Source organism: Lycorma delicatula, chromosome 8, assembly GCF_047948215.1.
Source record: "Lycorma delicatula isolate Av1 chromosome 8, ASM4794821v1, whole genome shotgun sequence".
NCBI lineage: Eukaryota > Metazoa > Arthropoda > Insecta > Hemiptera > Fulgoridae > Lycorma > Lycorma delicatula.
This window is the reverse complement of record NC_134462.1, coordinates 2,556,330-2,568,847: the sequence shown is the minus strand read 5'-3', so window position 1 is coordinate 2,568,847 and position 12,518 is coordinate 2,556,330. Positions and strand designations below refer to the sequence as shown.

General features: G+C 28.0%; 1 protein-coding gene across 2 annotated transcripts in view; it reads left to right on the top strand.

Annotated features, from left to right (window-relative positions):
- Positions 1–2,682: 2,682 nt before the first annotated feature.
- The window catches only part of LOC142329006 (hippocampus abundant transcript 1 protein), a 60,568-nt gene continuing 50,732 nt past the window's right edge, over positions 2,683–12,518 (top strand). Inside the window, exons 1-3 of one of the 2 annotated variants that reach the window (XM_075373247.1) lie at positions 2,683–2,753; positions 8,406–8,501; positions 10,725–10,787. In XM_075373247.1, coding sequence (XP_075229362.1) covers positions 2,730–2,753; positions 8,406–8,501; positions 10,725–10,787 — 183 coding nt within the window. In that variant the 5' untranslated portion in view covers positions 2,683–2,729. Of the gene's footprint in view, positions 2,940–8,405; positions 8,502–10,724; positions 10,788–12,518 lie in introns of both variants that reach the window. The other variant, XM_075373246.1, reaches the window with a different exon arrangement.

Genomic DNA, 12,518 nt, shown 5'->3' with positions numbered 1-12,518 from the left:
ATGAGAATCTTAATAAAAATAGGTATGATCCCCTTTCACCTATGACTGCCGAGAATTATACAAATAATAAGATGAAATATATGTATAATAATAATAACCATACAGAAAATGATTCCAACAATTATTGAAACTCAAATAACCAGAATAAAATTAATAATATATCCATTGTAAGATGTTCCAATATTAGTATCATTGGAGGACCAACATTGCTGAGTGTATAAATTTATTTTATTTATAAATTCTGTAACAGTTAAGAAAGTGCTCTGCTAAAAAAAAAAGGCAATGATTACACCAAAGCATTTTACGCCCAAAAAAGAAAAAATCTAAAAAAACTGATTGTATTTGATGTGATTGATTTTTTTTAATGTTTTATGTATGCATCGGTAGTTTGAAAATGATAAAAATAAACTAAAACATTGTTTTGAAGTAAACTCGTTTGGAATAAGTAATTCTTCTCAGCAAAAGTAATCCTTCCTTATTTATTAAATTTATTTATTTATTCAGTACATAATTATATATACTAGAACTTGATGTCAATGTTACACAAATTTTCATAGTGTGACCCAATACTACCCACCGGGTTGGTCTAGTGGTTAACGCGTCTTCCCAAATCAGCTGATTTGGAAGTCGAGAGTTACAGCGTTCAAAGTCCTAGTAAAGCCAGTTATTTTTACACGGATTTGAATACTAGATCATGGATACCGGTGTTCTTTGGTGGTTGGGTTTCAATTAACCACACATCTCAGGAATGGTCGAACTGAGAATGTACAAGACTACACTCATACATATCATCCTCATTCATCCTCTGAAGAATTATCTAAATGGTAGTTACCGGAGGCTAAACAGGAAAAAAAATCAGCTGATTTGGAAGTCGAGAGTTTCAGCCTTCAAGTCCTGGTAAAGACAGTTACTATACGGATTTGAATACTAGATCGTGGATATTGGTATTCTTTGATGGTTGGGATTCAAATAACCACACATCTCAGCAATGGTCGAATTGAGACTGTACCAGACTACACTTCATTTACACTCATACATATCATCCTCTGAAGTAATCCTGGCAGTGGTTCTGGAGGCTAAACAGAAAAAAGTATGACCTATTACTGGATACAACAATTTTCATGGCCAAAATGCATCAGTAAATTTGAATAATGCTTTGTCAATGAAATTTTTTAAAAATTTATTCAGTGAGTAATTGATTTCCTTTTATGGATCAGCTGAATTAATATTCATGTTTGTGTATTTTGTCTGTTATTGTTTAATTTTGTCAGTCATTACCTGCATTTTGCAAAATACTGATCTATATTAACTTATTCGTACTAGCAATTCACAGGGTTACAAGGTTCTATTGATGAATTACAGACTCCACTTTTTGAATCCTTGCCTCATAGGTATATGAAGTGAGTGATGCTATTCAGTGACAATTATATATAGAATATTAAAAATATAAATGCTTTTATAAGTTTTCTCTCTGGATTCTTTTCTATTTACGCCCACAAGGTTGATACATTTTTAAAGGGATTTGTAAGTCTTGGTATTCCTTTAGTATATGTTCATGTTACTATTTTAGCATTAGGAGACCTAAAACTACCCTTAACAAACCTAAACAGAGTCAATCAAAAAATCAAAGTATCTTTAAATAATTAGTATTCAGCTTACATCATTGTAATTAAGATTTAAATTATCTCAGTCTGGTTACATGGAAGAAATTATTTCTGATTCAATCTTTAATAACTAAAATGTTTATAGTTATTTTTTTAATAATTTGTCAATTATAGCAAAACCAATTAAACAATTATGAATATAAATGTGTTTTCTTTAACAACTTAACAGAAGAAGCAGTATCTATGAAATATAATACTAAAGCGAAAAATATCCAAGGAATCTGTTGTACACAAGTAGGTTAATTTTGTTTAATTACGTTTTTAACTAGCCCAACCATTTAAATGGGAAGCGCAGCCCCCTAGACCCCCGATAGGTTCGTTATCCACATGATTGTTAGAATATTAAATATTTTACAGATTTTCATTAAAGAAAAAAAAATAACCATTTACTTCATTATATTTCTGTTGCCATGATGACAGAAATATAACGTAAAAGTATTCATTTCTGTTTCTTTAATGAATATATTAATTCATAACTTCACCCCCAACGGGGCTAGGGCTTCGACATATGGCTTAAAACCTTGCCTGGGATATCAGGAATGTATCGTGAAAATTTGAAAGCAATCGTTCGGTTGGGTCTGGCATGATGCTATTGCAAACTTTCGAATTTATACAAAGATAAAAATATACATAATAAGTGTATTATTTTATCCTAATACGTTGCCTTTGCTTGGCCAATTGTGTGTATCATTAATGACATTTTAAACATAAAAATTGGCCAATGCCACATCGATATTAACATTCTTCAATGGTTGACATCATGTTACATCATTAAATTATAATATGGCATTACATTTACTTTTAATCTAATAACCTAATTTTATATGTTTCTTGAAAATTATTAAAATACTTGAGTTTGGAGCTCCAGTTTTTCTATAAATGTATTTCATACCTTATATTTCAAATTTTTCTGACGTTTTCATCGGAAATATCTCTAAAAATGTACTTGGACGTCATTAAAAGTTAAAAATTGTCATTTATTAAAAATTAATCGTAAACAATTTCATCAGCTGGTCGCAAATTGATTATCAATCCCTCTACTTTGTATTCGTAGGGAACTAGTTGATGGGAATTTATTGGCTACTGCATGTAAGTGGTGAAAAAATGATAAACTGTGTAAAAATGTTACGGTTTAGAGGTTTAAATTTGAATTACTGACAGTTAATTTAATTATAATTGTCTTTTAAAACTAATATGCCAACTAAAACTTCTAAGAAGGTAGTTGGTATGATAATTCGTAGTAGGAAAACAATACTTAAAGATAGTGTTATGACTGTAAGTATACTTAATTCTGTTATGTTAACAGCTTTTTTTATAATTACGAATTACTGCAGTTTAATACGTATGATATAGTTGAGTTTATTTAATATCTTGATAATTCTTTTTGTGTAATTAGTTGAAGCTGTAGTTTATTTTAAATAGAGGTTAAGCAGGAAAATTTGTTCGGGATTTGAAAAGTATCGGTTGATTAAGGAAAATAGATAGTATTAAAAATTTGACAACATATTTATTGTATAATTTTTTTAATGTTTTAGTTACAGTGATTTATTAGTTTTAATTTTAATTTAGAAGTGTAACCTAACCCAGCAGAGGTACTTAATTATAAATTGTATTCTTATTACAACTAGTATTCCTTAGAAATCTAGAATTCTGTTAATTTAGCAGTTTTTTATTTTTTTTTAATTGCAGAACATTTTATTTCCAATTTTCTTTTTCATTTTATTTATTGTCGTTTTAAATATTTCTGAAGATCAGTCATTACCATCAAAGTGGTTTTATATTTTATAAAACAATTACCCATATTGCTTGATAAAACTGCAGTTTTGTAAACAGAAGTGACCATATAAATGTTGTTTTACTCATTAAAAGTCCTTGGGATGAACATAAAAAGTGTCAAAGCCTGAGATGTGTAGCTTACATCTAAATCCTGAGGGCTTTAAATAGATCGCTTACATTTATTTCAAGAAAGAACTATTTTTTTATCTGGTTTTAAAGAAATATTAATGATTTAAAGTGGTTGTACAATATACAGTCCACAATTTAATTACTTTGTTTACATCGCAGTGTTATTTAGTTGTTTATGTAGTGTGATCTTTCTTAGTCACATTAATATTGTAATTTTATACAGTGTTTCCAAGTGAAAATATTGGAGCAGTCTGGAAGACATTTATAGTAGATTGTCTTTTAATCATCTTAATTGGGACAGAGAATGACTCATAAAAAAAAATTGTTAAAGTGGTGCACCTTTATTTCATATTTGGTGATTAAGTAAAATATATTGTTTGGTAGTGAAAATGCTCTTATACTGACAATATTTTACTGCCAATAGGTAACACATGACTCATGTTTTTTTCTATCTTGTTAAATAACTGGGTACTTACGTAAACGCCACTGCAGCTACAGCTTTATTTAAAAACAAACTAGTCAATCGGATTTCGGTGGAAAATGGGCCAATATAGAGTTTAACATAGATTCAAAACAGACTCTTTATTAATTTTAATAAATGCTTATTTATATTTATTATTTTATAAATATAATTTAACCAAACTTAACCTACGCTCGCTAATCTTGACTAATTAACAACGTAATTTTGTGAGTATTTATTTAATAAATTCAGTAATTATTGCAATTATTTATTATTTAAATAATCAAAACACTCCTGTTAATTAACACTCCGATTGACTACTTTTTTTAAAAATAAAGCTGCGGTGGCATTAATACATAAGTACCAATAACTGCCATCAGTAATAAATTTTACCTGCATCAAGTGTATGATTTAAAGATAATGCATTTCTTTTGTTATTTTGATTTAAAAATTATGCTTTATTTCTTTAATTTTATTGGTACTTATAAAATTTCTGTTGGATATACTGTAGCCAGATTGCTTCTTCCAAAATCTGTGAATTAGCTTCCTTTAGCATACTACTGGAGGAAATTGTAGAGGGTACTTGAATGGTATAGACTATTAGGCCTTTTTAATTTTTAAAAACTTTTATTGTTTTTTACCTACACCATTCTAATCCTCCAACTTCATATCTAATGAAATCACAGTATTGTACATTTCTTGCTTGTAATTACAGTACATATTTATTAACAACAGATTTATATCATGCATTATAATTAAGTAAAAAATCCTTCACAATTGTTAACTGATACTATTTCAGTTTTAAATATAAACTGTTGTGGCATTTTACATAATTTAATATTAATGCCCTTTTAAACTCTCAGTAATAAAATTAAGTTTACTGCAAGAATCTGTTAAGCATTTAGAATTTTTCTAGTGAAAAAGTACAGCTACATGATTCTTGTATATTTTAATATTTATTAATTTCTAAAAAACGACTTTGTACAAGTTATCAAAAGGTTCTCAGCCTAAACAAGTAGGGAATGATTTTAGATCAATAAAACTTATTCCTACCCATATATTCCATCGAAAGTTCAACTAACTGCGTTCATTGTTTTTTACAAGTTACTTAAAAAAAAAACAAAAGGTTTATTTTGCTGTTACTTTATTCTGAATCATTAACAAAATACCATCTTTTTCAAACTCTTTTTAAATTTAAGAAGTAGAAAATATTCAGATGGATAAATATTTGGTAATAAAGTGGTCTGTAACATCTGGGCAAGAGTGAAAATATCATGATCATTCTCTAATCAGGTTGGTCTTTTTCATCACCCACCCCTCTACCATATAATTGATCTCTTCATTATCATTTCTATGTGTATAGTTGTAATGAGATTTTCAGAGCTAAGAATGCAGGTATTGTGCTAATGGTAGAGTCAGTTGATTGAAATTTTGTGTATTAGGGTACCAACTTGACTATTTCTTATATCATGGCTGAATTTCCTGTCATGTAAGGCTAAGATTTCTATTTACTACATTGCTGACAGTAAGCTAGAGTAGTTTACTGAATTAATGTTTCATCCTTCTGAATTATTCATCAAAATAATTTTATTACTCTAAAAATTGAAACTGGCTGTGACCTTTTTATGTTGACTTATAGATCTTAATTTATTTAGCTATGAAGAACCATTGTTTACACTGAAACACTAGATTGTAAGCAGAAACTGTTCTTTTATCTCTCTCTGGAGAGTGACAAAATATTTTGTTTAATGTACATGAAATTACATGTACATGTATAGTATATTATTGGCAAGGAAAATATTTCAACATTCATTTGTTTGTTATCTTTTACTTCTTCAACTACTTATAAATTATAACCCAATGTATATTTTGGACATCGCTAATATATAAGCAATTCTTTTTGTAAAAATTCTCTGATTTCCCAAAATTAGATCATGTACATGATAAAGTTAACATTTTTGAAGGCCCATCAGATCTTACTTCATCTTTGGTCTCAAAATCTACTCAAGAGAATTCCAAATCACCTGAAACTATTCTTTTTCAATTTTTTTTTAATTAATCATATTCAAACAAGTTACATTATTAGTATTCCAAAGGTGCATTAGTGTCTTATGTTAAGCCGTAGTGTACAATGCTTGTAATGAAAACTCTAACTGATATGAATATAAAACTAATAACTAATATATAATATATTATAACTCTTATTATATATTTATTATAACTCTTATATTATAAGAGAATATAACTCTTATTATTTCCTAAAAAAATAAGAGTTATGGTCATATCTTGATCATGAAATCATTTCATGATTTCAGTGATCTTTAAACAAATAACCAGCTTCTAGTTCATAGTGGATATCAAAATTATAATTTGAATTTTTTTTTTTAATCTTCGTATTTTCATTGTCTTATTTTTGAGTAGGATTTGAAATGTTACTGCTGTAGACATATCAGCAAAGTAACACTATTGTATTTTATTTACTTGTGAAACTTGTACACTCGTGAAATAACCTTGATTGTAATTAACCCAACTGAAATTTTTTTTTTCAGTGAAATTATCATGATGACTAATTAAACTATTAATTACCTACAGCATTTCTAATTGTTCTTTTGTTTAGGTTTTCAAATTTATTTTGCTCTTTTATTTCTAATATTTTTCTAAAATAATAATCTAAATTTAAATTACATTGAAGATAATTCAATTGCCTATTTTAATTAAAAAAATAACAATTCGATTACATTTGGAAGAAAAATTTATATTTTATTTATTGTTTACATAAGGTAATGAAAATCTTATTTATTTTGAATTCTTTATTATTTTTGATTCTATGTTAACTTTTTCAACAATTTGTTAGTCCTATTCGTAATATATTTAACTAGTAAGGGCCCCCTTGTAAAATTTATTTGTGTTTCCTGAATTACTAAATTGATTATCTATTAAAATTTGATATTTGTTACAATTAAGTCAGGTTAGCAGAATTTATTAATTTTATTTAAAAAAAGGATCAATGTAATGGAAGTGGAAATGGTACTCTAATAATGTTAATAAATTACTTTCATTATTTGATATCCATTTTTTCTTTTATGTTTTTATGTACGTTTCACATTTCATGCTTATATATCATTAAAAAGGGTTCATTATAACACTTCTAATGAGATGATATCAAAGAACAAACAAATTAACTTTCTAAACAGATCTCATAATCTCATATCACTAACCGCTGAGGACATTTTAATTATATTATTTTTCATTATAGCTGCCAATAAAATATGGAAATTGATCAAAAAAGCATCTAGTTTTTATACATAAAAAAACTTTGTTACAGTTGACATCCCTACATTATGTTGAAAGAGGATGAAATCCACTGCATGAAGAACCAGTTAAGCATATAGTCTCGGCTTAAATTGTATACCAATCTATTTCTAACAGCAGTAATGTTCTTGTACAAGCTATTTATGTTTATTGCAAACAATTTAGGCTACCCATTGTGGGGAGATAGAGCTTCTTTGTTTTCATAAGTTTTGGAAGAAATGAGCTTAGATTTAGATCTTATTTGTCCTTAATGCCCATTAAGCCCATGGTCCTGTCTACACTGCAGGATCTTTAACCAGTTAAATAGTGCTAGAAGCAGTAAATACTGTATCCATTTGACATTTATTATTGGTTAATGATCATCACAGTAGTAGTTGGTAACTAAATTTAAAATAAAATAAGTAATTATACGACAAAATAATAAGCTATATGCCATATTGTGATGCAGGCATTCTACACAGTGTTCTGTTTTTGATTGTCAACAAAACTTTCACCATTTATTGAGTTTATTGTTCTTTTTTTTCTTTGAAGTTTTTCTTTTTTTTAATGGTATTACTCTTGTTTCCTGAAAGTTCTGCAATTTATTATTATTATTTTTTTTTTGTATCTCATCTATTTTCCTTTTAGTATGTTTATATATTTAATCAAATCCTTTTATTTTTGCATTCTCAGTTTTTTACACTGTGCATTTTCATATGTTCGAGCAGTTAAGATATTGCAAGTATTTTTGATAAAGGTTTATAAGTTAATTTTTTCCATATTATGTTGCTGATGAGGTTAAAAAAATTATTTTTTTATTAGACTTATTTATCAGTAAAGTTTAATTTATTGTGCATTTAAAAAATTTCTTATTTTCAATGCAGTTTCTATTTCAAATTTCCAGAATTATATTCATCATTATATATTATATATATTATATTCATCATCTCACTTCCTTCTTCCAGCTCTTGTATCCCAATGGTCTGCATTGTATTTTGTCATCTGAATCATAACATTTTTTAAATCAATGCTCTACTTTATGGGTTAAATGTGCTGATTTTTATCTTTAATTGTTTTTTTTTCAGAATTCTGGAATTGGTGAGCCTAGTGTTTACCATGCGTTGGTTGTCATTTTTTTGGAGTTTTTTGCATGGGGCTTGCTTACCATGCCTATTATTGGAGTAAGTTTTTATTAATTTTTTATGAAAGAATAACTTGTGTTTTAAATGTTTATTCTTTAATAATTTATGACAGTTTAATCATTTTTTGATAATTATTATTATTATTCCACTGCATCCTCGTCATATGGAATCCCTCTTTGAGTTAATTGCTCTTTCTTTCTCTTTCCTCACCTTTCCTTATTTTTCATCCCTTCTTCCTGGAATATGTCCCATTGGAATTAAAAACTGGATCATGTTTGGTGGTCACGTTTAGTATCAACAGGGTAGCTACACTTCTTTAGTAATACTAGGGGAGGGAGGTCCAGTGAGCTAAATACTGTTGATGGGGCTGTCTAGGAGTTCTATTTTCTATTTAGGGGTTCATAAAAACAGAAACTGGCGAGCGAATACCTAAATCTGGGGCTTTATACTCCTAAAGACTGAATTCTCATTGTTATTAATAATTTTGTTTCTAAGGTTTAATTATAAGTATTGAAATCCCACTTTACCTCAGAGGGTTGCACTTCCAAAAGTAAAAATGAATATCCGTTATTTTATAAAACAAAAGTTGGTATAATTCTTTTCAAATAAGTTAAACACCAGGTAAATCTTTGTTCTTAAATACATTTAAACAGTAAGTTTTGGTATACATATGTTAGAAATAATGTCATGGAACATTGAATCTGCATTTTCAGAAAACTTAAAAATGGGATAGGTTATACATAATTTTAGTCTCTCTCTCCCTCCCTCTGTGTGTGTGTGCGCACGCAGATGTATGTGAGTTTTTTTAAATGACAATTAAGTTTTACGTAATGGATTTTAATATAGCAAAAACCGGTAGCCAATGAACAGGATACTTGCCCTTCGCTGTGTGCACCTTGCCATGGGAGCATTAATAAAGTGAAGAATAGAGGATCATCTCTCCCTTTATAACTAGGTAATAGGGGTGAAACTGAAACTTTAATGGGTATTTTGGATAACTGAAATTTTAAATAAAGTGAGCTTACTTGAAACATAAAATGATAATCTAATGGGAAACTGAATTGTGAAGAAAAATATTATTCTAATAAGTCACATTTATTTTTAATTATTACAGAAATTATTAACTTAAGATTGGTTTTGTATTTTACTTATATATATTTACATCATGTGATACACAATAAAAAAATTAACAACTTTTAATTAGGAAGCATTGTGTATCAGTATTTTAGTAAGTTTTTCATTACAGGAATGTGCAGAAAAGATTGCTGCTGAAGCAATAAGCTGTAACAAAGAAGTAGATTCCTATATTATGGTTTTAATATTTATTAAATATGTAATGCACTTTTCTTTCTCTTCATATGAATTAGTATGTTTTATAAAGTAAAATTTAATATGAGGAACTGAATCCAAAATTAGTTGATTATTCCAGTTGTAATATTACAGAACAGCAAACATTTAGTGATTATTGAACAAAGAGGTTTTCAGATAAAACATTGGGAAAACAAGTTTATGGTAAAATTGTATAAAAAGAACTCTGATTCATTACTACTTGATTATTACTACCGATGCACATCTGGCTTCGGTTAATTTGCCAGCCCTTCACTGTGTGAAGGGCAGCGATTAGAAACTTGAAGTATAGAATTATAAAATATGATGCTATACTGAGTCCAGAATAGAAGTAAATTTTAGAAATGACTGTTATTTTTACTGTAAATTGTTCTCACTCTCAGATCAGAAACACTTAGGAAGACTACAAAACATAATAAATTCTTCCATTATTATAATATTTATTATATTATGATTGTTATGCAATTAGTTGCGTCATCATACACTAACTATATTTTATGAAATAAAATTGTGATTAATGAAAATAATTCTTGTTAATGATCATCTTTTTGTTAAGTAGATGTATGAACAATTAATCGTTAATTTTCAATTTCTTATTTTATTATATTAACTGATTTATTTATTTACATAGCTGTTTATTATGTGTTACACCTTTTTCCATATAAATTTAATAACATGTGTAACATACTTCATAGCTTGAACATGTTTTTATTATTGGCACTAATGCAGTTTGTGTGTACTAATAGTAGAAAAAGTAATATAATATATTGCATTATTAACACAATTGTGATCTGAAGAATGGATTTTTTCCATTATATGAGTTTTATTTCTTTATGTCATGTTGGATCTTTCATGATGATTATTTTGATAGATGTTGTTAATAATAATAATTTCTTAATCTTTTGTTTGTTTCAGACATTAAATGATACATTTCCTGACCATACGTTTCTTATGAACGGTTTAATAATGGGAATAAAGGTAAGATTTTTGTTAGTTTTTATATATTTGAATTCTTATCTTTTTCTAGATGTGACAAAATAAAGGCCAACAAAGGGTTGTCTAACTATTGTAGTTTTACCCTTGATAAATTTTTATTTCAAATACACCTCTTGAGTTTTGAAATGTCAATTACTTATGTGCAATATTAGGGTGTAATTGTGAAAAAAATAAAAACTTTCATTGAAAAAAAATTTGGATCCAGTTTGATCTCTTAATCTAATGATGTATTTTAGCTTCAAAATTATGCAATATTAAATGTATATTTCAGAAAAAATAAAATTTTTAGTAAAAGATTTTGGGTCCTTGTTGACACTTTTGACTAAATGATGTTTTAATCATTAAAATTATACTGTATTCAGGGTATAATTTATTTTAAAAAAATTGAGTTCCGTGCATGATATTTGCATCATCATTAGGCGCATAAAATCATCTTTAATAACAGTCACAATTTGAAAAACTTATAAAGTATCAAAAATTATAAAAGATTCAAGCAAGTTTTTTAAATTCTTAAGTTGGGTCCCATGAGTCCTCTTTTTTTAAAATTTCTCTACCCAAATACTAGATGCAGTTGGATTTTCAACCCTTTGTTTTTCCTAATTTGTTTGTTGCAATCTCATCTGGTGAACAATAAGCAACACCCGCTCCCATGGCCCATACGATGAGGGTGGTATCTATGACATGTAAATGAGGTATAGTCTTGTAAAGACTCAAGCCGACTATTTGTAAGATGTGTGGAACCTCAAACATAATATATAATTGAACCTCAAACATATTCATGTTTGAGGTTCAATTAACACCTGTATCCACTGGATACCCAGGATACCCGTATCCACTGCCTGTTATACAAATCCATATAAAAGCAACTAACTTTTACTAGGATTTGAATCTCAGAACCTTTGACTTTGAAAATCAGCTATTAAACAACTGATTTACAATGACGAGTTAACCGCTAGACCAGCCTGATGATGGTAGGCTTTTTTTCTCATTTCTAATTTTTAATCTTGAAAATTAAATGAAAAAAAATTGATTTTTTAAGTACTGGTCCCATTCAGCTCCAAAATACAAGGGAGCTGAATGGGACCATCTCCCTTGTATTTTAGAGTTTTATTGTAGTAATAATTTACATCAATAAATTATTCAACAAGGCTAAAAGAGTTGGTAGTTAATAATAATAAAAAATGAAAAAATGGGTACCGTGATGTCTGCTTGTCTTATAGGGTTGAAAATCAGTACAAAGATGGGATGTAGTGTCAAATATATATGCCAAATTTCAAGTCTTTCGGTCAATAAGTTTTTAAGTTTTGAGGCAAACACTATTTAGAAATATTATGAATATCTCCCTTCCCTAATTACAGTCAACTTAAATGTTTAGAATTCTAAATAACTTAATAAGTAGTTTCATTCTATTAAAAGTCAATTTTCTATGACCGTTATTCAAAAAGTAAAAAATTAAAAATGGTGAAAATTACCTCTCCCTTTTTTAATTTTGTTCAAAATTTTATGTCGCCATTGGCCCCATATGTAGAAATTTTTAGGCCATTTTTGATGAATTTACATTGATCCTGTTCAGAGATATTAATCAAAATACAGGCCAACACACATACATACATACATCTTGTAGAAATTTCTTTAACCGATTTTGTTTTCTAGGCTAAGGAGGTGTTGATGTTTGCAAAAAGAAATCTGATACTCAAAACTTTTGGCTGGTCA